This window comes from Echeneis naucrates, chromosome 14 (assembly GCF_900963305.1).
Source record: "Echeneis naucrates chromosome 14, fEcheNa1.1, whole genome shotgun sequence".
In the NCBI taxonomy this organism is placed as follows: domain Eukaryota; kingdom Metazoa; phylum Chordata; class Actinopteri; order Carangiformes; family Echeneidae; genus Echeneis; species Echeneis naucrates.
This window is the reverse complement of record NC_042524.1, coordinates 11,795,405-11,819,475: the sequence shown is the minus strand read 5'-3', so window position 1 is coordinate 11,819,475 and position 24,071 is coordinate 11,795,405. Positions and strand designations below refer to the sequence as shown.

General features: G+C 39.7%; 3 protein-coding genes across 10 annotated transcripts; 1 reads left to right on the top strand and 2 right to left on the bottom strand.

The window, feature by feature from the left end:
* The first annotated feature begins 918 nt into the window (after positions 1-918).
* On the top strand, positions 919-13,508 carry LOC115054794 (adhesion G-protein coupled receptor G2-like). 7 transcript variants are annotated; one of them, XM_029520203.1, is made up of 31 exons: positions 919-1,184; positions 2,291-2,361; positions 3,271-3,336; positions 4,327-4,394; positions 4,510-5,080; positions 5,249-5,468; positions 6,556-6,580; positions 6,662-6,696; positions 6,778-6,917; positions 7,000-7,069; positions 7,319-7,377; positions 7,557-7,598; positions 7,689-7,756; positions 7,930-7,973; positions 8,058-8,097; positions 8,303-8,337; positions 8,438-8,556; positions 8,673-8,790; positions 8,946-9,082; positions 9,159-9,360; positions 9,630-9,786; positions 10,281-10,442; positions 10,584-10,706; positions 10,822-10,867; positions 10,977-11,080; positions 11,170-11,294; positions 11,509-11,880; positions 11,978-12,261; positions 12,567-12,668; positions 12,878-13,018; positions 13,276-13,508. In XM_029520203.1, exons 1-31 carry the CDS (start codon positions 1,111-1,113, stop codon positions 13,368-13,370), a joined length of 3,915 nt encoding a protein of 1,304 aa, XP_029376063.1. In that variant the 5' UTR covers positions 919-1,110; the 3' UTR covers positions 13,371-13,508. The 7 variants fall into 7 exon arrangements, with proteins under 7 accessions (XP_029376063.1, XP_029376061.1, XP_029376060.1 ...); XM_029520201.1 differs by having other exon boundaries at positions 4,330-4,394; positions 4,510-5,468; XM_029520200.1 differs by having other exon boundaries at positions 4,510-5,468; positions 6,781-6,917.
* A 990-nt stretch (positions 13,509-14,498) lies between these two features.
* On the bottom strand, positions 14,499-20,129 carry sms (spermine synthase). 2 transcript variants are annotated; one of them, XM_029520226.1, is made up of 12 exons: positions 19,975-20,129; positions 19,075-19,195; positions 18,944-18,976; positions 17,403-17,490; positions 17,158-17,222; positions 16,890-17,065; positions 16,622-16,776; positions 16,415-16,504; positions 16,095-16,209; positions 15,730-15,809; positions 15,230-15,345; positions 14,499-15,040 (listed from the first exon to the last, which is right to left on the bottom strand). In XM_029520226.1, exons 1-12 carry the CDS (start codon positions 20,018-20,020, stop codon positions 15,010-15,012), a joined length of 1,116 nt encoding a protein of 371 aa, XP_029376086.1. In that variant the 5' UTR covers positions 20,021-20,129; the 3' UTR covers positions 14,499-15,009. The 2 variants fall into 2 exon arrangements, with proteins under 2 accessions (XP_029376086.1, XP_029376087.1); XM_029520227.1 differs by lacking the exon at positions 18,944-18,976.
* Positions 20,130-20,430: 301 nt separating this feature from the next.
* LOC115054802 (uncharacterized) lies at positions 20,431-22,521 on the bottom strand. The gene is made up of 3 exons (XM_029520230.1): positions 22,274-22,521; positions 21,947-21,980; positions 20,431-21,859 (listed from the first exon to the last, which is right to left on the bottom strand). Exons 1-3 carry the CDS (start codon positions 22,345-22,347, stop codon positions 21,362-21,364), a joined length of 606 nt encoding a protein of 201 aa, XP_029376090.1. The 5' UTR covers positions 22,348-22,521; the 3' UTR covers positions 20,431-21,361.
* Positions 22,522-24,071: the final 1,550 nt, after the last annotated feature.

Here is a 24,071-nt window from a genome sequence, read left to right as displayed (position 1 = left end):
TATCCATCATTAGTGGATGAAGATTTAAAAGTAGGCGACATGATGACATATGACAACATTTGACATGAAGTCGGTTATATTCAGCTGTGGTCACCCTGCTGGCTGTCAGATTCATCAGGAGTGACTGATCAATAATGTGATGAATGAAACACACATGACTACAGCCCTGTTCTTACGGCTCGGGGGGGAGTCATTACTTCTACAAAAAGTTCAAGTTGTACTTTGAAGGAGTAGTTACATCATTTTGGAGAGATAGGTCTAATGCAGGTAAAGACTCAGCTTCACTGTTATAAAGTCACGTCACAGTCTTTTCTATCGAGCTTTGCCATCAGTTTTGTGTCCCGGCCCTCTGCCAGAGATAAAATTCCACATGAGTCCGGAGGCGTTTATCCTCGGGACTCCCTCTGGCAATCAAATACAGAACTACAACTTTCAGATTTTTTTCAGATCTCATTTAAAGGAAACTCAAAAATATATTTAATACTTTTATACAATTAATTATATTTCACAGGTTTATAGTGTCTGAAGTTGTACTTTAAATGTTAATATATCATGTTTAAAAATGCTACAGACCAGCTGCTACCCAGCATAAAAACACTTATCAAATTCAAATCTGTTGTGAATCCTAAAACAGGCCGGATGGCAGATGTGTCCATTTAAAGCTCTTCAGACTTCAACACATTCTCCCCAAGTGTGTGTGCATTCACAATTATCAAAAGCAGGTACCATTTAATTCTGCTGGTGCATGACTCCTTCTGACGTAATAGTATATATCACAATGCCAGGACTCTTGTTTTGCCCGTCATGCGAATCTGGAAACTCTTGTTTACCGTCATTTCAATCAGAGGGAACGCTCACAGCGTGAGGACACACCTTGGGGCGTAACTTTACCGTCAGACTAAAATAGAAACACATGAATCTCTCACCTCCAAAAACCTCCCTCACAGGGAAATTAGTGGATAATCATTTTTGATGATGACGGAGTGTCAGGTCTTTTCTGATCTGCTGTGAAATATAGTCGTTTTTAGTTCAGGAGGGGAACTGTGCTCTGGGTGAAGTGGAGGTATGTGAATTCCACCTGATAACACCGACATTTCAGGGATGTGATACATGAGGCAGCTAATGATCCTGCATGAGAAAGTACCAGTGGAGCTACACTGCAACCTGCCACCAACAATAACCAGGTATGTGTCTACTGCTGATTTACTGCTTGTGCTTTCTTTTTTGTTTTTTTGTTTTTTTTATGTTGAATGGATTTTATCAATGGGAAGTTAAACAATGTGAAAGGTAAAGTCATGAAAGATCCTCACACCAGCAAACACTTTTCCCTTCTCTCGGGTTAAGGTGGTGATGTTGATGATGACTTGGATTATTTTGCTGTGTTTGATGATGTCTGATTTGATATGTCAAGCGTTATCATGGGTTTCTGATAATATCAGAGAACATGAAAGAGGGTGCGCCTGATGACCTGATTCATGACCTGATGACCTGAACTAATCTCTGAATAAATGAAAGATGAATTTGTTAGGAAAGACAATACGGTTCCTCCGCTCAAACTAACTTGTCAGGGGTTGACTTCAGCTGTTGTTTAATTTGCTGTCTCCAAAGATTTAACCCCGCCTGACTTATGCCTCTAATTCTTATTAACTTCTGCTTTCTCTCTCACAACAAAGTCACCTAGAAAGACCACAAATGTGTGTACCCTGTTTATACTGCACTTTTGTGCCACCAAATCTTCATAAGTGCATATATTGGCTTTTGTTCAGTGTAAATAATAAGTAGATTTTAAAATAAATACATGAAATGTGCCAGCACAGTACTTCATTTATTGCATATTGGCAGCAGAGGTTCATATCACCTCTGGAATATTTGTTCATAGAACCCCATATGTTTGTCTATATGTTAGTATTTGCAGTTCCCAAAGTCTGTGATAAAATAAATGTGTTTGTTCTGTTGTTTTGAACTCCGATTTTACTTTTAGCAGGAACGCATTCAAGTGTTTGATTAAGTGTGATTCATTCTGCAGGATAGCGCACGCTACGGTGACTTGACAGAAAACAGACATTTCAGCAGCTATTAACACAGAAAGAACGTCAGCAATCATTAGTAAGGGCACCATGGGTAGAGCTGTTCCTCAAGTTTTTCTCATGACTCATTCTGAGTCTTTTCTTCTACAACAATAGGTGCAAGAATAATTACTCACTGGGCCACATCAATGAAGCCCAGTGAGTAATTAGTAAATATGATAATACAAAAAGGCTTTAAAAAGTTTTCATTTGTTACCTTACAGAATGAAGAAGCCCTGCTCCAATGGGAGACATCTTTATTGGTTGCAGATGTTATTGGTCGGTCTACTGGCAGGTAAAGTCTCGCATCTGCTTTAAAAACAAAACATTTTTTAAAATATAAAAGGAGCAGAGGTGTCTGTCAGCTGATGACCTTATCTCAACCTAAATATCCAGCCCTCTGTTTTTTTTCATAGCGTGTCTGGCATGTTAACACTCATTTAGACAAGTAACCCAAGCACACACACACACATCCTTAATTCCTTTCCAATTTATACCAGAACCGGATATTCCTGTTTGTTTCCTGACGGCATAGCATGTCATAAAATGCTGCAGTGTCTGTCTTGGACAAGGTGGAAATTATGATGAGCAGGAACAAACTAAGAGAATTAAAGTGTAATTCAATGACTGTCACATATGCCTGTGTTTCTGACTCTTCAGGGAAAAATGTCAAAAGTCGAATTGTTTGCTCACCAACATGGGACATCCAAATAGAAACGATCCCATACTTTTGGATTATTTATTCATTTTATATGTCTCTGTTTTGCCTGGGGACGTAGCTAGTGGTAGGGCTGCATGCAAAGCATTCAGAGACCCCGGGATCGAACCCCAGCCACAAGACACACCAGTGGTGGGCTTGCGCCGGTCACACGCCGGAAGGGCATTCGCTGTAAAAACTGTGGCTAAAACCAATGATACAAGTCACAGAGCTGACTTTCTCAGGCGGCCCCAAATGGGGAAAAGGTGAAAGAGGAAAAAAAATATCTATGTCTTTGTTTTCTTTGTTTATTTACTTGCTCTAAATGAATTTTAAGCAACAATGTAGAGTATCAGTCTTTAAAATGTCATATGTGGGATTGATGCACACGATTTAGAAATGCAAATGTGCATTTGGGAAAAAAACCAGTACCATCCAGTACGGTTTTTTAATGTCATCATTGTCATCTGTTCCGTGCAGATTGATGACTGTTGTTTTTCCCATCAGGGCAAGCTTACTGTGACGAGATCTCCATTGCCTCTCATCCTCTTACATCAGCAGCAGAAACTTCAGGTAGTGAAAAACATTTCCATTTCAGACACCGACAAACTTCAATAGTTGGTTCCAATGGTTTGTTATTTCATGCTGTACAAACTGTTGTACCATCTGCTGTAGCATGTCAGTGGTCGAAAACCTATCAGTTCAATCAAACCTCCCATGTGTTTTCTGATCTGAAAAACCGATGAAGAATAATTACAAAATGCAAAATATGTGGCATAGTAGAGTTATCGCTGCCGGTCTCAGTGATGTGGAATACAGGAACGATGGAGCAATGGAGGAAGTAATTGGAAAAAGAAATAGTTACCATTTTCAAAAATATGCATATTTACTTCCTTGCTGATACTTTGATAGCGAGATTGATAACATTCTCATTGAAGTGATAGCCAGGGGCCCGTTAGTTCTTGCCTGGTAATAAAATGAGCAGAAGAGCTCGTTTGAAGCTCACTATTTTAAGTGTCAAGTGTAATATTTGATTGGTTTCATCTGTACAAAAAAAGAGGAAGCATTATAATTTTATTTTTGTTTAATCAATAGAAAAATTGGACTCTGAGTCTGCTAAACAAATCTAGCTGGTTGTGAGGTGTAGCTAACCACAAAAAGATGGCCTCGACCTATTATATTCGAGGAATGCCTTAAAATAATCCCTGTGATGATTTGGTGCTATATAAATAAACATTTACTTGACTTGCAGCATCATCATCATCTTACAGAAATTGAAATATTAACTAAGCTTGATATAAAAAAACAGTTCATTGGGAAGATCAGATGCAGATTAAGTTTCAAATCAGATGAATCCGTCATAGCTTGACAAGTGAAAACAGCCAAATGGGTTATTTCAACTAGAAAGATTTCAAATTTAAAACAGAAGGTCTGATTTATGTTCAAACACTCTAACATGTGGTTCATGGTTGTATCATGAACAACAGAGAGGCCTGAGATGAATCTCTCAGCTACATATATAAAACCCTGGCTGCCTGTTTATGTTTTGTCCTTCCTTCTCAGCAGTACACTGGTTTCTCAACATCACTGTCACTGGACCAAATGAGGACGACTCAGCAATTCAGGATTGGGTATGTTGGGAGACGGTTTGATAAGTTGCTTATCAAAGTGCTGGATTTATGATGTGTGTGTCCTTTGATTACCTGAAGTAATATAATGATCATCTTCTGTGTCTCTTCTCTTCAGCTTGTCCGAATACTTCAAAACAATCTTGATGGGTGTTTTTCTCCAACGACGACTTCTCCACCAACTACATCTGGGAGCACCTCAAATGAGACAACACTCGTGACAACAGCAGCAACAACGATCAACACAACTACAGCTGAAATTACCACAACAGTCAACAGCACCAACACAACTACAGCTTCAACATCAACAACAGTCAACAGCACCAACGCAACTACAGCTACAACATTAACAACAGTCAACAGCACCAACACAACTGCAGTGACAATATCAACAACAGTAAACAGACAAAACACAACTACAGCGACAACATCAACGACGGTCAGCAGCACCAACACAACTACAGTGGCAACATCAACAACATTCAAAAGCAACAACAAAACTACACTTACCACTCCAACAGAAATGAGCACCACAACTACAGAAACAACACCTACAGCATTAGATAGGAGCACCACGGCTACACCTATAGGACCTACAACATTAGATAGGAGCACCACAACTACACCTATAGGACCTACAGCATTAGATAGGAGCACCACAGCTACACCTATAGGACCTACAACATTAGATAGGAGCACCACAGCTACACCTATAGGACCTACAACATTAGATAGGAGCACCACAGCTACACCTATAGGACCTACAGCATTAGATAGGAGCACCACAGCTACACCTATAGGACCTACAGCATTAGATAGGAGCACCACAGCTACACCTATAGGACCTACAACATTAGAACGAAGCACTGAAACTAAACAAAGAACACCTACAACATTAGAAAGCACCATCAAACCTGCAGCTACAAAAGATGAAAAAACTTCTACCCAACAAAACACGCGTCTACCCAACAACAACATCAACAACAATGGAGAAAATCCACCAAGGAGGCCATCTTTCTTTCTATCAGGCAAACTGCGTGTACTTCGTCAAATTGACAGCAGTATGAGACAAAACAGGTATCACAGTAAAATATTTCCACACAAAGTGAATGAAAAACTTTTTTTACACGCTGTTAGTAGGGTGACGACGTGTTGATCTTCTGCTGTGTACTCACATGGAGGAAACACATGCCTTTTACCTCCTCTCCCTAACTGTCATGTTATGTTCCACAACAAGCATAACTAATTCAGATTTACCAGCATCATTAACCTTTAAGGCACAAAAACATGGAGACTACTAACCTTTGAAACTTTTTCTTTTTCTTCTTCTTCTTCTTCTTCTTCTTCTTCTTCTTCTTCTTCTTCTTCTTCTTCTTCTTCTTCTTCTTCTTCTTCTTCTTCTTCTTCTTCTTCTTCTTCTTCTTCTTCTTCTTCTTCTTCTTCTTCTTCTTCTTCTTCTTCTTCTTCTTCTTCTTCTTCTTCTTCTTCTTCTTCTTCTTCTTCTTCTTCTTCTTCTTCTTCTTCTTCTTCTTCTTCTTCAGTGGTGTTTTTTGGTTGCTAGTATTCAAGTAGTAGCATTACTGCCATCTTGCACAATCATTCAGCTCCTGCACTGGCAGCTCCAGGACACCCTAAATGGGAACAGTCCCTGGAAAACAGGGAAGTCTGAGCTGACTCAGTCATTTCAGTTATGTGGTTATTTTTGGCTTAAAGCAGTTGTTCTATTGCTACACTACCAACATTTGCACTAACAGCTGTGATCTACCATCCAGGTTCCCTTAATCCCCTAACTAACCAAAGGAGATGGTTTGATTTCTCTCAAATTTCTATCACTTTTCTTTGAATAATTTTTATGTTCAGGTCACTGCAGTTGCCAGTCTGCTCTCAGAGGACTCACTGAGACCTCTAGTGTTGTAAATGCAACTATACATGAAGTTTTTGACAAGACTGAAAAGCAAACACGTTGGTTTTGTCTTGATAGCAAAGCTCAAAAATATGTCTGGCAAATAAGCTCCATGAAATACCAGACCAAGTAAGGCTGTAGCATATAAATTCACCTGTTTTACAGGAAGAAAACAAACTCTCTTTAAAAAAGTCACTTACTGAAAAGAAGCTTTAAATTGATCTTGTTAATCATGTAGGTTCAATCTATTTGTTTTAACAGACTCAATACAACAGCGCCATTTCAAGTAAGTGATCATTTAAATATATCTGAGGTTTACAGCATACAGAAGGCTCATGTGATTCAAGTGAGATCTGTGTTTTAACAGGTACTTGAGTTTTCATGCACCACGGCTGCCGTAAAGTAAGTAAAAAACACACCTTTTCTTTTTTAATAACTGGAATGAGAGTAAAACATTGATCTGCTCTTAACACTGACCTTCAGCAGGAAAAAGAAAAACTGCAATATAATCATGAAGCTGAAGCAGAGGGTGCCTCCATGTTGTATCCTGCACACAATCTGTGCAGCCAGTAAAAACTCCTCCTCTGACTTCAGCGTGGTGCCTGAAGGAGCACACAGAATATGTAAGTCCTGACAACTTTTGATGTACAATCAGCTACCTAACAGGTTCCATTAATGCAATTTATCCTCTGTGTCACTGAGCAGATCCCCACCTAGAGGAGTGTCACAGTGCAACGGAAAGTTGCAATTATGTAGGTCCGACCAGCCCATCATGGTGAGTTGTTTGGAGTTTTTTTATGTTTGCTTAGGTTGTCTCATTCCCTAATTAATTTACAAATTAACAATAAGTGGTCTATTTAGTGTACGTATTAGTATATTTTGAAATCTAATGTATGAAATGCAGCAGTATTCACTGATAGCTTGAGGGCTAATACACACAGTCATGCCTTCATATTTTGGAAACCATTCTTTAAGAAGTTGGGTGCTGCATACAATATTTATGTTGAATATGGTTTTTCCACAGTGACGTCTCTGCAAAGCTGTATGTGGAAGATGAAAGCAACTCAGCATACTGTGATCCAGGTGAGCACCACACATGCTAATGGTAAAATAAGGTGTTAGCTGAACTCATTTCATCACAGAAGAACTTGAAATTCAAACACCGTTTTCCATTCGAGGGTTCATTATTTTGTGTTTTTGTATTTTGCATCGGCTCTGTTCACACTGTAAAACTAAAGCAACATTTTTTGGGTTTGTTTCAGATCAAAACAAGTGCAACTGCTTCAGTTACTGCAATAAGATTGGTTTGTGTTTTACTAACTAACAAGAGCACCAGGATATTATCTAAATAGATATAGCCTATAACTTAAGTTAATTTTGCTTCTTTGTTTTAGATGCTTACTACACTTTTCAAATATCAATTAATGATCCCAGTGTCAGCCAGTCACATGTCCTCTCCCTGGTAAGCTCTCATACATGCAGAACATTCATACAAACCAATTCAAGTTTATGTTTTGGAAATTATTTATGTATTGGTTTTTAATTGTTTATAATTAATAATAAATTGTAACTTCTGCTTATTAATTATTATTGTAACAATAATGAATGTTTGTACCATCAAACTTTAATCTACAGATAGATGAACTCAAACAAGCACCAAACTGTTCATCCACTGCAAAGTGAGTTATGACATTGTTCAAGCATACAATTTGAAATTAAAAACTACTAAATAAGTTGACAATGTTTGCAATGTTGCTTTGCAGTTTTTCATGTCCGCTAGCGATCATTGCGGCAGAATACAAGGTAATTGACAATCAGTGTATGATCATACAGTCTAAAATCCAGAATGTTTTGTTGAAATACGTTTTTAGAACATATTCACTTTTTGTCACTATTTCTGGGTGTTGTTCTTATCCTAGTGTGATATCCACTATATGCAAAAAAACATGTAACTGTGTTACTTTAACATAACTGAATGATGCATTTCTGACTACAATGGAAATTTCAGGACGGCAACGTGTACTGTGAAAATGACACCGCAAAGTGAGTCCAATTATATTTCACACAGCAAAATAATTTTATCTACGGATACATATGTGACTGACACCTGTTTACCACTGATTTTCTGATTCTTTCTTGAAAGCTGCAAAGTGATTTTACATTTCGGCCGAAAAGTTCCTATCTGCAGTGTGTTGGCAGCCGTGACCAAAGTGTTCCAATCAAATGAACAGATCAGTTTTGATGGCCCGGTGAATCGAGCAGGTTTGTAAATGAACCAGTGTGGGGGGAAAAATTCATTCAGTCCAAATAAATCAATAAAAACTGCAAATGTGTCTTGTAAAAGCGCTCATTTGTATTTTATCTGAAATGTCCCTCAGCAATATGTGGAAATTCAAACAGCACCAATTCCCTCGGTCCTGAATCGATGTTCATGTGGTCTAAAACGAACCTGAGCCAGGCTGAGCTCTGTGAGGACATTGTGTCTAACCTCACCTGGTTTGTATGATTTTCTTTCTCTCCTATTCTCTGTATTAACTTGATTCTGATAGGAACTTATTTCAAGACTGTTTTTCAGTAGATCAGCATGTCACACCAAATGTTATTTGGTTTTCCTCCCTAAAAAGTTTAACCTGCCCTCCTTTTTGTTATAGTCAAAAGGGCAAACATGTGATCGTAGAGCTGAATGAGCAATGTGTCCCACTGACCACACCAAGCCCAAACGTAAACACAACATCATCTCCGCTGAATAGCACCACTGCTGCTAACATCACCACAACCACTCAGTCAGGTGTGTTATCACCTCAGCGCTGTGTGCAGCTGTCTTAATCACCACACAATCCCTTATAACATTTTGTCACCTGCAGCTGAAAGCCAAGCCAATGCTCTCCTTGAGCTGACCAGGGACGTGTCGGCGCTGAACTCCAGCCAGGTGGAAGCGCTGGTGGCTCAGTTGGAGGCTCTTTTGTCAGGCCCGACAGTCAGCTTGGCTCTGGGAAACACCTCCGTCAACATTGTCAGTAATCTGCTGGGGGCATCAGCTGAGACACTGGCCGACTCCTCCAACAGGTGACGCGTTCATTTAGCTGGTGATCTCAAACATATAGTTTTGTGTTATAGAAATCAGATTCTGTAGTCTTTCCCGGGACCTGCAACCACCTTTATATTGATAATTTTGTAAACTGTCCGACCAGTGTGAACATAAAGCTGTTACTCTGTGAATGAATAACCTACTACTTCTCCAAAGTCCTGGAAGTGGTCTGCAGTCAGAGGAGGAACCATCACTGTGACTAAAGCAGCTGAATGCCAACAATACCAATTCATTCCTATCCCACCAGGATTATAGGGATTGTTGATACTGTGGGGTTGAAGCTGGTCCTTGAGGAACAGGCAGAGACCCTTTTGTCCCCGGCTGTGGCTTTGTCTGTGAAACCAGTAGATGGCAGTAACTTTGAGGAAACCTTTTTTTCTATCTCAGACCCCAGTAATGTGCAGGTATGGCACGACACTGATGCATCTGTATTTCTCTATTTTGATGTTTCCCTGCAGAACAGGCACTTATTATTGTTTGTATGAATGTTTTTAGTGTGTGTAGATGGTAACAGTGAATTCTCCTCACACTGATAGTTCACCCTGAGCTACTTATTGAAATATCCTACCAACTAGCTGAAGTTCTGGTCTTGATACCTCGAGGTATGAGTGGTGCAAGTTTAAGCAATGCGAGACAGCTGATGGCTGCTTACACTTCCCCCAGGGGACAATAAAGTTTATTTGATTTCATTTTATTTGCACCACTTTCAGGAAGCAAGCATGTCTTAGTGACTTCCTGTTACATATTTCATTAATATGTAGTCTCTGCACTAGATCAGAAGCTCTGTTTTATTTGAGTGTGTATATCCCTGAATACATTTTGTAGATGTAACCATTTTGAAGAAATTAGCAGTTCAGTGAATTTTAACAGACTGATGTTTGTGTGTCCACCCATGAAGGTCCGTGGGGATCCCAGACTAGCGAGTATGAGAACAGACTCCTCCATCCCTCAGGGCTCCATCAGACTGCCCCCCTCCCTCACACAGGACTTGACCACTGAGCAACAGCAGCTGGCCTCCAGAGTCCAGTTCAATTTCTACCAGAAGAGCACAGTGTTCCAGGTGGATACAATCAACCATGATACAGAGATTGCTCTCTTTGGTTTTAATTTTATATCACTGATTTAGCATCTTAAAGGAAAGTGAAATACATTGAGGCATTCTAAGCATGATAAGTTGTGTTGTCTCTAAATGGCCTTGCAGGACCAAGCCATAGGCCAACGCAAACTTAATAGTGGGATTCTGGGAGCGAGTGTGGCCAACCTGTCGATCACAGGGCTGAGGGATGATGTGATAATATTCTTGAGAAACACAGAGCCCGTTCCAGTAAGTCACTTATCAAGCACCATCAATCTTAACAGAGAACAAAAACCCATAATGTCCAATAAAGTCCGATTACAGATTCCAAACCAATGCTGCTGTGCCTTTTCCCAAACTACAGGCTAATTATGTGGCTACATGTGTTTTCTGGGATTTCACATTAAATAGTAAGTTTCCACATTTTCGTTCTTTGTCTGTGTTTTTGTTGTTGTTGTTGTTTGTTTGTTTGTTTTGTCCATCACATAAGACCAACCATGTCCGGGTTTCTTCTGACAGATCAGTCTGGAGGCTGGAATCCTAACGGCTGTTCTGTCCAAAATAGCACAGACAATGAAACTGTCTGTGGCTGCAACCATTTAACCAGTTTTGCTATCCTGTTGGTAAGGAGATTATATAATGTTCTGATTATCAATCCAATTCTAATTTGAATCCTTATTCTAACCACTTCTACTTTCTTTTTTCCTGACAGGACCTCGCGAGGGAGCCAGTAACCAGTCGTCTCCTGGCCACCATCCTGACCTTCATCACATTCATTGGCTGTGGAATATCTGCCATCTTCCTGTCTGTAACCCTCCTCACCTACTTGGCCTTTGGGTGAGTATTTATTGCCAAAAGATAAATTATGCATAGAGGTGAAGCATCCTTTTGAATTCTACCACTAGGTGGCCACCAAAGATGAAACTGTATTGTAATAGTTATGGTCTGTTTTTTAACTCATTTAAAGTATTTTTTTCACTTTACACATGAGGCTATTTGAATTGTCCACTGAGATGTTCCATGCTGCCTAAAAACCATTTGAACCCTGCAGGAAGCTGCGTAAGGACATTCCATCCAAAATCCTGATCCAGCTGTGCACGGCCCTGCTGCTGCTGAACCTGGTCTTCCTGGTGGACGCCTGGTTGGCACTCTACCCAGAAGCCGTGGGACTCTGTATCTCCACTGCCTGGTTTCTTCATTACTTCCTCCTAGTTTCCTTCACCTGGATGGGACTTGAGGCTGTTCAAATGTACCTGGCCCTGGTCAAAGTCTTTAACAGCTACGTATCAAGTTACATGCTGAAGCTCTCACTGGTTGGCTGGGGTGTCCCAATGATTGTGGTCATTATAGTCATTGCAATTGACAAAGATAACTACGGTCTTATCTCCTATGGAAGATTTACAGATGGCACCAGTGATGAATTGTGAGTTTTATGTGCTGCCATATAAATCCAACATGACACAAGCACAAAACAATGAGTTAACCCTTTTCTTCTGTTCTGTTCTCCTCTTCTTTCACAGCTGCTGGCTAAAAAATGACATTGCCTTCTACGTGGCTGTGGTGGCTTATTTCTGTGTCATTTTTCTCTTCAACTTCATCATATTCATTGCGGTGCTGGTCCAGCTGTGTCGGATAAAGAGGCAGAACCCGCACAATGCGCAGCACCGTACCACAATGCAGGATGTACGCACTGTGGCAGGTATCACAATCCTCCTGGGCCTCACCTGGGGCTTTGCCTTCTTTGCCTGGGGACCTGTTAACCTGGCATTCATGTTCCTCTTTTCCATCTTCAACTCCTTGCAAGGTCAGTGCGATCAATTTAAGCCTGAATCGGCAACATGGGAGTTTTGATATGTTCGTTTTTACAGAACTTTTGAGCTCTTTTCCCAGTTTCATAGTAAGGTGTCAAACAGAGCTGGTGTTATCACTACAACACACTACAACACACAGCTATTGGGCAAAATTAATCCAGTATAGCCATGTGTGGTACACTAATGCAAACCAGGCAATAACTTTCAGAGATCAAATGCACTGCTAAACAAAAAGACAAATGTCATGAGAAAATGACAGTCCAAACTTAAACATCTTCATTTTCTGCATGTTTTTTAGGTTTCTTTATATTTGTGTTCTACTGTGCGATGAAGGAGAACGTAAGAAGGCAATGGCGGACATACCTGTGCTGTGGCAGAATGAGACTAGCAGAAAACTCAGGTTCCATATCTTCACTTTCCATTTTACAGCTCGATCAGTCCAGCTAGTCTGACCTTTACATTTCTGACACCTGTACCTACGTCTGTCTATTCTGTGTCCGACTACCTTGTTCCAAGGCCATTAGATTCATTAAAATGGTAGCCAGTGAAACATTTAACTGCTGATGATTGTTAAATTTCAGCATTATTTTGTGAAATTTCTTTCCACAGAATGGAGTCGCACTGCAACGCAAAAGACTGTGAAGAAGGCATCAGTGACTAGATTAACATCTCTTCATTCGTCCAAGTCCAACAACTCATCTAGTTCCACTTTTCTTGTTAGTGACTCCTCAGAACAGATTAATGGCATTGGTAAGTGAAGTTAGTCAAGTTATTCCTAACAAATTGACAATTAGATTATTAGCGCAATTGATTGCGCAAATTTTTGATGGGTTTAAGCTCAACCGTGATGACTGCTCACACGATTGAGACTGTTAACAGTTATTATAACATAAGCATTTAAAAAAATTATATTCCAACATGCAATAAATGCAAAATGGAAAACGTAAAGTTAAATGTTGCACTTAAACTTGTACCTTTTAGAAATAATGAGTCATGCTGTGTTGCAGGTAATCCATATGATGACAGAACAATCACAGCTGGTGAAGACTCCAGTACGGATGTGATACTCAATGAAATCAACAGGCAACAAAGAAACCAATGAGCAACCGGATGTGAGAAGGACAGAACAGACTGTATAATGGCTCTTATTGTGAAATACTTATTCTGTACAGAATGTAAATCAATAAAGATTATTTTATGCATTTTATGATTAAATGGACAATGTAAAGTCTAAAATATACATGGCACTTGACTTTTTTTACGTTTCTATTTTATATTCTATATAGAAGTCATACATTCACTTTGTACCAGTCTTTATTTGTTTCTTTTCAACTACCAACTCATTTCCCAATCTAATGAGATATTTGCAAAATACTAAAAAAAAAAAAAAAAAAAAAAGTCAAGTCTCTTTTCCCCCCCAAAACATTTTAATTTTAGATGGTCACAAAATTATCGCAAGTGGGACAGAACAGCATTTAGTGAAATTATAAAGAATAAATAAATGTAATTGAGTCCCACAGGGTTGATCGCGTGTAAACGTGCTGCGTACTGAATATGCAAGCTACATTCAACGTCCATTACATGCACCTAATACAGTCTTAAAAAAAAAATTTAAATATATCAGGAGAAAGCAAGGTGCTAATAAAACATGACATAAAAACAGCAACGGCACAGAGGCGGCAAAAAAGTGGTGGAATTATTTCCCTTTTAAAACATATTTGGACTTCAGCACTTCAGTCTCACTGGGCGTGATCACATTGCCTTGATACAACCTGAAAGAATCAAATGATATTTGAGCGGCTATAAAAAAAAAAAAAAATTTTGTTTAAAAGCAAATGACTTCTGCTGGCCTGAGCCTAGAGATTGGCCTAATCACACAATCTGAGCTCATAACTTATAAAAAAAAAGCTCATTAAAAAAAAAAAAAAGGAAAATGACCTAAAGAAAAGAAGAGAACAAACACTTGTTCTAAAATGGGTAACACCACATAAACAGTGTATCAAATCAGTGTTTCAACAACTAACAGTTTCTTCAAAGTACATGCAAATGGACAATCCGAATCAAGTATCAAATGAAATGCAACTTATAGGTTGCAACAATAGTAAATGGCAAACAAGATAAAACACAACTAAAAAAGGAAGAAATCAAAGGAAGCTGATGGGGTCCATAGATAGGGGGCTAAGAAAGTGCCATTGTACCCCTGAAGATGCTGCGTTCAGATGAGACTCAATGAAAAATAAATCTGTCCTTTATTGATACCAATTTGACTGCTTGAATGCTCATTGTTGACAAATGTAGCTGTAGCTCACTAAAGTAGGCAGAGGATGTGTGTGTGTGTGTTCACGCATGAGTTCCTGTGTTTGACTAAGACCTATGACCTGACAGACAGCATGACCTTATTATGACTAAATTTAGCATTGCAAGGACTTTTTCAAAATCTGTTTGCCTAGCATGTTTGAGCAAATGCTTTAAAGAGGTTTCACCACAAGCCAGAACGTGCCAGGCTTCCTTATGCAAATGATTTTTGAATGCCGTTTTGACATTTTATCCTTTCTCAATGCACCTTAAAAGTATTTAAAGTTGGGACAGAAACTTCTACTTTGCTTCCAAACTTTGTGTTGACTACAATTTTCATGTCACATTCAATCCGAGCACACCTTGAAGGCAACAGCAGAAGCAGAAGAAGAAGAGTATTCACATTCCAGCTGCTGTTAGAGCCAAGCGGAGAAAGCTGGAGGTCTCTACTTCTTCCATATGGTGTAGAAAACCCATCTGGAACAAGACAATTAAGGAATCTACACAGAAAAATGTGACAGCTAATGTGTGCAGCGCTACTCTCTGCCCATCCAACAATATATGAACTATGACAATTCAAAAGGGATCATTCAGTTTATCAGAACCTGAATCTTATATTTGCAAACGTGCCCATGACCGAAGTTATTAGAAATAATAAAAGGATACAGCTCCAAGTAGGAGGGAACACACACCACCTCTTTGGAGAAGTCCACCGGACAGGAGAGCTTTTCCAGTTGTTCTTCATACAGACTCAGTGCCTCTGTCAGATTCACGCTGTTACCCTGATGACCACAATCACAAACAATATCACACCATAGTGTAGATAGTTAATTTCTTTGACCACAAATGGAGGGTTGTACTTTCCACTTGTTGAGTTCTCATAAGATATTCCTATTAAACAATTTAAGATGGAATTTTATATCAACAACAATGGACATTAAGCGTAGAGCAAAGAAGAATTTCATCCCTCACACACTGATACTTGTCTAACTGCACCTTACTCCCTCCTTCAGTAAAATGAGTTGAGCCATATTGGAGGTAGGGGGAAATGTTAAAAATCAAAACTTTGACTTATCTGAGTTAACGCCTCCTGTTTCATATATGAACAATATCAGTATTAAGAGTTTCTACTCATCTTACTAAGTCATGAAAAGAATGAAAGTCACCTGTGTGAAATACTTCCCAGCTGGATGCAGGACTTTTATTGACAGATCTAAGATGAGACGCAGGAACTCCCAAGTCGAGTCTGTAAAAACCAGGTCAGACAAACAGGCAAAGGTTGAATAACCATGTCTGTCTCCTGCATTTATGGAGAACCTCAGATTGTCAAAAATATACAGTGGCTTCACAAAGTTCTTAGATCCTGGAAGAGATTTAAATAAGACACTCTAGTCTTTGATTTTTTTTAGATAAAATTTCTAAAAACAAACTTTTCACTTTGCGCTTATGTGTAGACTTATGTGTAGGTATAGACTGATGGGCACATATATACATATATATAAAAAAGAACAACAACAACAAAAAACTAAACCTTCTTCCGGCTCTGTAGATATTGGAACTGCAGTGAGGTCATTAATTACGTAGTCAAACATCCGTCCTTCTTTGACATACTTCTTCAGCACAGGGACACAGTCCTCAACCAGTATCTGTAAAACATGATACAAAGAATCCATTCAACTGTCTTCTCAAGATTTTTTCAACTACTTCAGTCAATTGTTAACCAGATTAATGACACCAGGTACAGTACAGGCCAAAAGTTTGGACACACTTTCTTATTCATTTGAATGAGAAGGTGTGTCCAAACTTTTGGCCTGTCCTGTATACACCATCCAATATTTATCCACTACTTACTTGGTAGCAATCTCCCTTCAGGTTGTCAAGGATATTGCCGCAAGTCTTTCTCATGTGTGTTCTGCACCCGTCTATCACCTTCTGGTCAATGTACGCACTTTGTTAAGGAACCATCATTTATAAACTGGTAAATTGCAGAGGGGAAAATACCACTGAAGGCAAAGTAAGGAGAAAAAGATCCAGCAGTACAGAACCCATAAAGGATATCTCCACCATGGTGATCATCTTTGGCTTTTGTTTGACCACCTCAGCAAGGATGCCTCCATCACCTCCTCCTAGTATCAGCACCTCTTTTCCAGCATAATTCTCTTTTCCACCACCAATGATGGCTTGGGTGTAGGCCAAATCACTCTCTGCCAAGTCTGCAGGGGGAAATTATTAACTTAGTAACATAGTAGAAGCTAACAAAATAAACAAGCTCAAAATAACTCAAAATGGAAAATAACCCACATATTATAGTGCAGTATACACTTACTAACATCTCCATTGAGTACTAGGATATTTCCAAACTGCTGTGAGTGCAATATTTTTATGTTTTGGTATGCAGAATCTTCTTCGTACACTACTCGGTCAATGTCATACTCGATCAGTCTGCCATCAGCTGTTGGCCAATATCGGTCAACTTTTGCCCCCCGGATGAGGGCTGGGAGCCTACAGGGGGAAAAGGTGAACAATATTACGCTTTAGTATGAAAGCAACATGCAACGTGCGTTACATACACTGACAAGCCTCCAGATGCTTACCTCTTGACTCTTGTTACATTGCCATTTAAGAGGACCTTTAGCTTCTTTTCCAGTGCATTTAAAAGCTAAGAAGAAACAGTTGTCACACATGCAAAGGTTATTAAGAATAAAAGGGTCCACACTGTTATTATGATGAATATGTTCTTATAAAATGTTTTATGTCTCCAGGTATTACTGTGTAAGGCCTGATTTGAAGTTTTAAAAGCATTTTTGCCTTATCTGGCTTTCCAGTAAATACCACTCACATTGTCTAGTTGTGCAATGTTGTCATCTTCATAACACTGCAGATCAATGGTGACCAACCCATGGGAGTGCACACGCAGAATAACAAGCCTAAAAGGAGGAGGTAAATGCGAAAAGATGGACACAGAGTGGCAAACTGATTAGAACTCTGCAATTTACTGAAGCAATATTTTACCCAGAACTGACAGACTAAAAAATTTTTGTTCTTTCCTACTTTTAAATAAATAAATAAATAAATAAATAAATGTTGAGCAATCTCAAGTTTTCACTGCGGAAACAATCAATACAGCCACTACACTTCTCTATCTACCCAACAGTCAGATGTGACTTAATATGTTGCCTCTGACAGACTATAATTAGTTGTTTGTAAGATACTGAGCTGATGGATATCACAGTGCAGCAATGGTGTGAGAGGTCTCTGTTGAAGTTTTAGCATTTTTCCCAAGGGGACAAATGTGTTGTTTTCATGTAACTACACATTTGTGACCATAGTCGTAAAAAATCCTTGGGCTGTAAAGTCTAGTAAGAAGGGAAGAGAAGTGAGAGTTTTAGTCCTAGGCTTGGGTCCCCTCCTGTTCTGGTCTATAAGTAATTCCTTTTTTATCCTGTTTTATCTCCAAAGGTCTGAGGAGTTAGTCTATATGAATCTTAAAGACTACTAAGACTTGCTCTCAGTGGAGAAATGGATCTCATCATGTTGTGACGTCAACAAATATGATATTATCCAACAGCGACAAAAATGACAGATTGCATAACTGCATCTCAGCTAACAGTATAGTTTGTTCATCTAACAATGACACCTTTAGTAATAACTAATTAATGCACAATTGGGATTAATGTCTTCAAAATTCAAACATTTGATCAAAACTTTCCCTCTATAAAACATAAGACAGGGCAGGAGATTTGTGCACATCTGAGAACATTTTCAGGACTCCAGGACTTAGTCTTGTTTTGGTTTTGACCATATTCATGGTTTGCATTTCATCGCAGCCATAGGTCTCTAATCAGACACTTCAGTGTTGCTGAAATGATGGCTACATGTGCAACTCATCACTGGGATCTTAAGATAAAAAAAAAACAAAAAAACCATAAATAGGATATTTGTGTAAACAAACTCATTGGTGGCTGACAGGTCATGTGATGTGTATCAATTCAAGGCGTGGGACAGCCCAAATGTCACAAGACATATTTTTGAGGCAACAGTTTAACTCTTGGTTTTCTTCAAGCCAGCCTTTATGCCACAGCCCATTTTTGCCTTACAAAATAAATAAAAATTCCCAGATGTTTTCTCTCTTGCCAAACGTGTTTTCATGATTGAGCCATGAGGTGTTATTTTATTAAGACAAGAGGTCATAACACATGTTCTGAGATGCATGATGTCCTCAGGGAAACTGCATTCTAGTGAGTTGGTTGAGGAATGTGACAATACCGGCAAGAACTAGCTGGTTGGCAGTGCAACTAGGAAAAGAGCCAAACATTCATATTAGAGTTGCTTTCCACTGCAGGAGAGGAATAATTGAATGAAGTCTGACACTGAACTTACATCACATCTACACTAGTTGCTGGAGCACACTTCCTATCGAAACACAAGGAAAAACATAAAAAGCTTAAAATTTCCAAAAGACAAAAAATAAAGAAAAGAAAAGGTGAATCAAAGAAACATTTTGCTCTTACCGGCCATTCTTGCCTACAAAAGTAGCAAGGTATCCATGTCCATTGGTATCATGAACAGTCTCTGTCATTTCCTGCTCGTGAAATATGGACAGCAGGCCGGGGACCGTGGAAGCAGAGTCAACTGGGAAAAGCACAAAGTAAGAAGAGTTATGATGCTAATACAGCAGTATCCTGCACTTATAATCTTATTCATCAACTACTCAGATTCTCTCCATATATAAAAATAACAGCATTAAAATGCAACAGTAGAAGTTTGAACTCTTTCAAAGCTGTGCATTATTAAACGTATTATTTACTAAAGCATCTCAGTGGTTATAATGCAGGTAAAATGGCCCCAGACAGTGTGCTGTTACTGTATTTTACCCCTCTGGATAACCACTTCATCATTACCGATGGATTAGCACGTAAATAACAGCTTAGTGTTGCAGGCAGTCAAGGCTGGGACATTTTTAACATTATATCTAACGTTAGGTAGTTGGAATAAATAGATTAAATCTGTAGGATAAAACTACTAAAATGGCTGAAAACGCGCCACTTCCTGTGCGACAGCGATGAATTGAGTGAGGGGTCGAAGGTACCTTGGCATTGTTAGCCGGCTGGGGGGGGCTGCTGCCTGCTGCAGCGACTCCCAGCACACTGAAGTCCATGTGTAACAACACATGTCCGAGCAAAGCACACTGAGGTCAACCGTTCAACAGCAACAACGACCCCCCCCCCACTCACCCTGTTCCTGCCCCAAACCTGCACATCGGCCATGTTTCGTGCAAATCAATACAGCTCTGCTGCTTTTGAAGGGCAATGACAGACTAGCAGGCTGACGTTAGCCGCCGATGCTAGCTAGCATGCAGCCCCGGCGGTGCGGAGGCTGAGCCCGGGATGAGCTCACCGCTCCCTTCTTACCTGCCGCAGAGAGGCTGAAGTCGAGGGTGTAATGTCGCAGTGCCATGTCTGGGTGCAGCCTTCATCCATGCCTGGAACAGACAGGCTGTGGATATTTATGAGCAGAGACAGAGGGAGGGCCCTGCTACCGCTGCTGTTACCACTACCTGCTACACTGGTCAGCGCAGGCGGGGCGACGGAGACTAGAGAGGAAACATGGGGCGAGAGAGAAATCCCCCTCTGGGGAGGAAGCGTGTGTGGCTGCGGGTCTGTGTCTCCATCAAAGAGGATGGAGACGGACCAGATTTGAGTGGGCATGGGTATCAATGAGCGAACAAATGTAAGGAGCCAAATAGTGGGAGAGAAAAGCATAATGCCATGATTTTAAATGTGCAATTTCAAAGAGAAAACGGATTACGGATTAATCCAGTGAAACGTTTTCATAAAACATTTTAAGTTCACAATGGGAGTGAAAAAGATGGTCGCATCTCAATATCCCCTACAAATACAGTATGTCCCCAAATCAAAGTAGAAACATTGTTTTTCTATCAAAAGAGGAATCTGCAACTACAGCTATAAAGGTCTGTGGACAGAGGAGGGCAGCACATTGGACATGTGCTGTCACTCTGGCCTACTCTCTATTTATATCTATGTGAAAACAGAACTGCTGGATATTTGAAAAGAAACACTGTACATCACAAAAGTTGATCTGACTGGAATTGAACTTCAATTCAAAATTAATGCATTGCAATACAATCACAAGTAACATACAACACAGTTAGAACAACAGGGTCAGTTGTGTGTTTAAAGTGAATTCAATCATTATTTTTATACATAAAAACATTGTTGAGGTGGTTGCTTGTATGGATGAATCTACAGAGAAATGTTTATTGAATTTGAAGCTCCACTCTTGCATTAGCTAGTTAGTTAAGAGGAAGTAACTTCTTATCCTTTAGGTGTCTGGCCTTTGGGATTTCCTTTCACTTCTGTCATCATTTTCAGTCATAGCAAGCAGATTTTTGGTGATAAATATTAAAAAACCCATTACACAGGATATGCTCAGCACTAAATAACACAAACATGTACAAACTAAGTGGTGCACATGATCCAGCATTTAGCAGCTATATAAGCAGACATGTCCCCAAGGAAACAAAAACAGACCTGTAACCTGTTGACATTATGGTACTTTGCTATATACAAATGACTGATGATGATGCCCTAATGTACGGCTACTGTGAAGGCAACTGTTTGCTCCAAGTCTACTTTTTAATCTTTTAAAGGTGGCGTGTCTCATAGATGATGTTGACTTCAGCCTTTAAGATAGTTCTGTCATTGTATTAAATGTTCTGTTTTTTTCTGTATCACTAGAGGAACTATTTTCATACAGTAGCCTTCAAGCATCACATTGTCAGAAAGTAAACCCACCACAATCAAAACCATCAAAATCTGAGTCTGCCACCTCAAAGTCAAAGCTGTTGAAGTTTGGCGCCTCCAGTGCTGGGCTGCAGGTGTGATATGTTCCAGAGATATCCGTGTTGATGGGAAGGTTGGGAGCTTTGGCTTCCAGATTAGAAGAAGAGCATGCACCAACATAACCCATAGCAGAGGAAGCTGCAGCCCCTCCCATCAGCAGGTAAACTGCCCTCACCGCCTCGGCATTTGGGATACTGCCATGGCGCAGGCATCCCACTGAATGCACACTTCCCTTGTTATACTTTGTACGGGGAGAACTCTGTCCTGTTGGATTCAGACATGTCACTGGTGAAGAGGTCTCCCTGTCAGTAACAGATGGAGTTGCTGAATCTTTGTCAAGGGTTTGCTCAGGTAACAGATCATGGACTGACTGACTGATGTGTGGTGATGGTACTTGATGCCTCTTACAAGGACTCAGAGCTGATGAAAGACTCTGTAAGAAATAATATAAGATTATAGGTTAAAAGCTAAACTACTTATCCAAATTGATACTATTGGTAAATTTGTCTTCTTAACTCACCGTTTTCACTTTTTTCAGCATATTTAGCCATTGACTGAAAAGTGAGGAAAGTGATTCTGTTATAAACATCATACATTCAGGAATACACCTAATTGACTGTGTGGCAGTGACAGAACAGGAACTACTGGTTCCTGGAACGGAATGTGCTGTGCTTCTCAGGCCCATACCAGCTACACTAGACATTTGGGTGCTATCCGCAATGCTATCTGCTTTCACGCTGAGATCATGGGAAAAATAATTTGAAAAGAGCAGTCAAAGTGCAAGACTAAACCTTTTTTTCCCAGAGACATGTAATTATTTTAAGGAGCGAATTTATAAGTTACTCACCTTACTAAGAACTGGCCAACTGCTTCCTCTAACTGCACAGCTAAGTTTACCGACTGTAGGAAGTTGCTTAACATTTAGTGTAGTCTTTACATAAAAAAAAAAAAAAATGTCTCCAAATACCTTTGGCAGGGCTGTAAAATTGCATTACAAAACGTTATTTATAACTTTAGATTCATAAACTATATCCATCTGTGAGAACATGTCAAAATCATTCAACAGGAAACTTAGTGACCGTCAGACCTGCAGTCTGCAGTGGTTTCAGCCAGCAGCAGCAGGTATTTATGCTGGGGGAGGATCAGAGCAAAGCAGCAATCCCTGCAGCTGCCTGACGGTAATTTAGGCAGATCAAGGATATCCTTGCCTTCCACAATTGCCTCACAGCCGCTTTGCAACAGCACGAGTTGGTCAGGTGGGGATGATTCATAATGGCACACAAGGAGGCTGCCTTCAGCTGTGAGCAGCAGAAACCTCCTCTTCCACTGCTTGAAAATAAATCCACCTGGATAAGAGAAGCAGGATGAATATGGGGAAATAACACTCGTTGGAGAAATGAGGCCACAACAAGTGACTGCCAATCATAAACCAAACACCCAAAGCTTGGTTACAGCATTAGGCATCGTCATGACAGCAATGAGAGCAGCGTACAGATAGATTAAAGCACGAACACTGCCATTCTGTCATCTCCACAGATTAAATGAAGTCAGATGTTTGGAGGATCAAGGGGCGATAGATGTGTGGCTGGACCAATCAGATGATGTTGATCTGCGTACACATCATCAACTATAATCTCACACACGCACACATCTGGATATACTCATGTTATTTTGCACACAGTACAAACACATGGACCCGTTTTATCAAAGTACATAACAGTGAAAAACAAAAAACAAAACAAATGCTGGTGAGAGGAGATGGATGAGATTGCTGAGATTTCGTCTGGTTTTCTGTGTGTCTTTTTAGCTGCAGTTTCATCATGTTACACAGCTGAGACAACTGAATGCACAGCAGATGATGCTTCATGTTTAGTTTTGGAAGAACAAGACACCACTTAATTTTATTATTGAGTCAACTAGAGAAGGAAAACATTAACATTCTTTCCTTAAAATTTAACTTGATCTGACCACCAATGCAAACTTTATTAACATTATAACATGTTGCAACATGTAATTTTGGAATAACTCACTAACGAGTTTGGGTTAGGGTTAGTCACAAACTCCTCTTAAAATCCTTCTGAAGAAATGCCTTTACACATTCCAGATGCAGGATCTGGTTTTAATGACACTGGGAAAATTTTAAGATAAACAACAACTTCCAAAAGCAGCTTGTTAAAGGAGATTCAAAAATATCTCCTCGCAAAATTTCTCCAGATGTAATGACTGCTGCTCAGTAAAGTAGAGTCATCTCACCATACATCCTGAGCACCCCACGGTGGATCGCCAAGACATTCATGTTGGCAGATGATGTGTCCTCGTCTAACACGGGCTCAGAAAGAACCGTTTCAGGACAGCATGGGTGGAAAGCACGCAGCTCAATGTGAGTTTTAATGCTCAGTGTTAATCCCCATTCAGCTATAATACTCTCCATTTCAGCAGACTGGTATGAAAATAGCCTGTGATGCTACACACATGATGCTGCAATGTTTCTGTAAAATGACTTCCCAGAATGATTGCTTCTTTAAACATTGCTCTTTAATATCAATTCAGTTTTGCAGAATTGCAGAATAAAAAATTATTTTGAAATCACCAAACCTCTTGGGTAAGTTTGCTCTGATGTAAATCCAAACATTACAGAAACAAAA

What these genes read in the sequence shown, in the direction of transcription:
- LOC115054794 (XM_029520199.1), top strand. Translation starts at nt 1,111, where the DNA reads ATGAGGCAGCTAATGATCCTGCATGAGAAAGTACCAGTGGAGCTACAC. An exon ending in ATACAACAGCGCCATTTCAA is followed by an intron (nt 6,581 to 6,661) that starts GTAAGTGATCAT and finishes GTGTTTTAACAG; the next exon opens with GTACTTGAGTTTTCATGCAC. An exon ending in GAAACACAGAGCCCGTTCCA is followed by an intron (nt 10,707 to 10,821) that starts GTAAGTCACTTA and finishes CCCAAACTACAG; the next exon opens with GCTAATTATGTGGCTACATG.
- LOC115054802 (XM_029520230.1), bottom strand. Translation starts at nt 22,347, where the DNA reads ATGTTAAGCAACTTCCTACAGTCGGTAAACTTAGCTGTGCAGTTAGAG. An exon ending in GTTGGCCAGTTCTTAGTAAG is followed by an intron (nt 21,981 to 22,273) that starts GTGAGTAACTTA and finishes CTCACTTTTCAG; the next exon opens with TCAATGGCTAAATATGCTGA. An exon ending in TGCTGAAAAAAGTGAAAACG is followed by an intron (nt 21,860 to 21,946) that starts GTGAGTTAAGAA and finishes TATTTCTTACAG; the next exon opens with AGTCTTTCATCAGCTCTGAG.
- sms (XM_029520226.1), bottom strand. Translation starts at nt 20,020, where the DNA reads ATGGCACTGCGACATTACACCCTCGACTTCAGCCTCTCTGCGGCAG. An exon ending in AGATGATCACCATGGTGGAG is followed by an intron (nt 16,505 to 16,621) that starts ATATCCTTTATG and finishes CAAAGTGCGTAC; the next exon opens with ATTGACCAGAAGGTGATAGA. An exon ending in TGAAGGGAGATTGCTACCAA is followed by an intron (nt 16,210 to 16,414) that starts GTAAGTAGTGGA and finishes CATGTTTTACAG; the next exon opens with ATACTGGTTGAGGACTGTGT.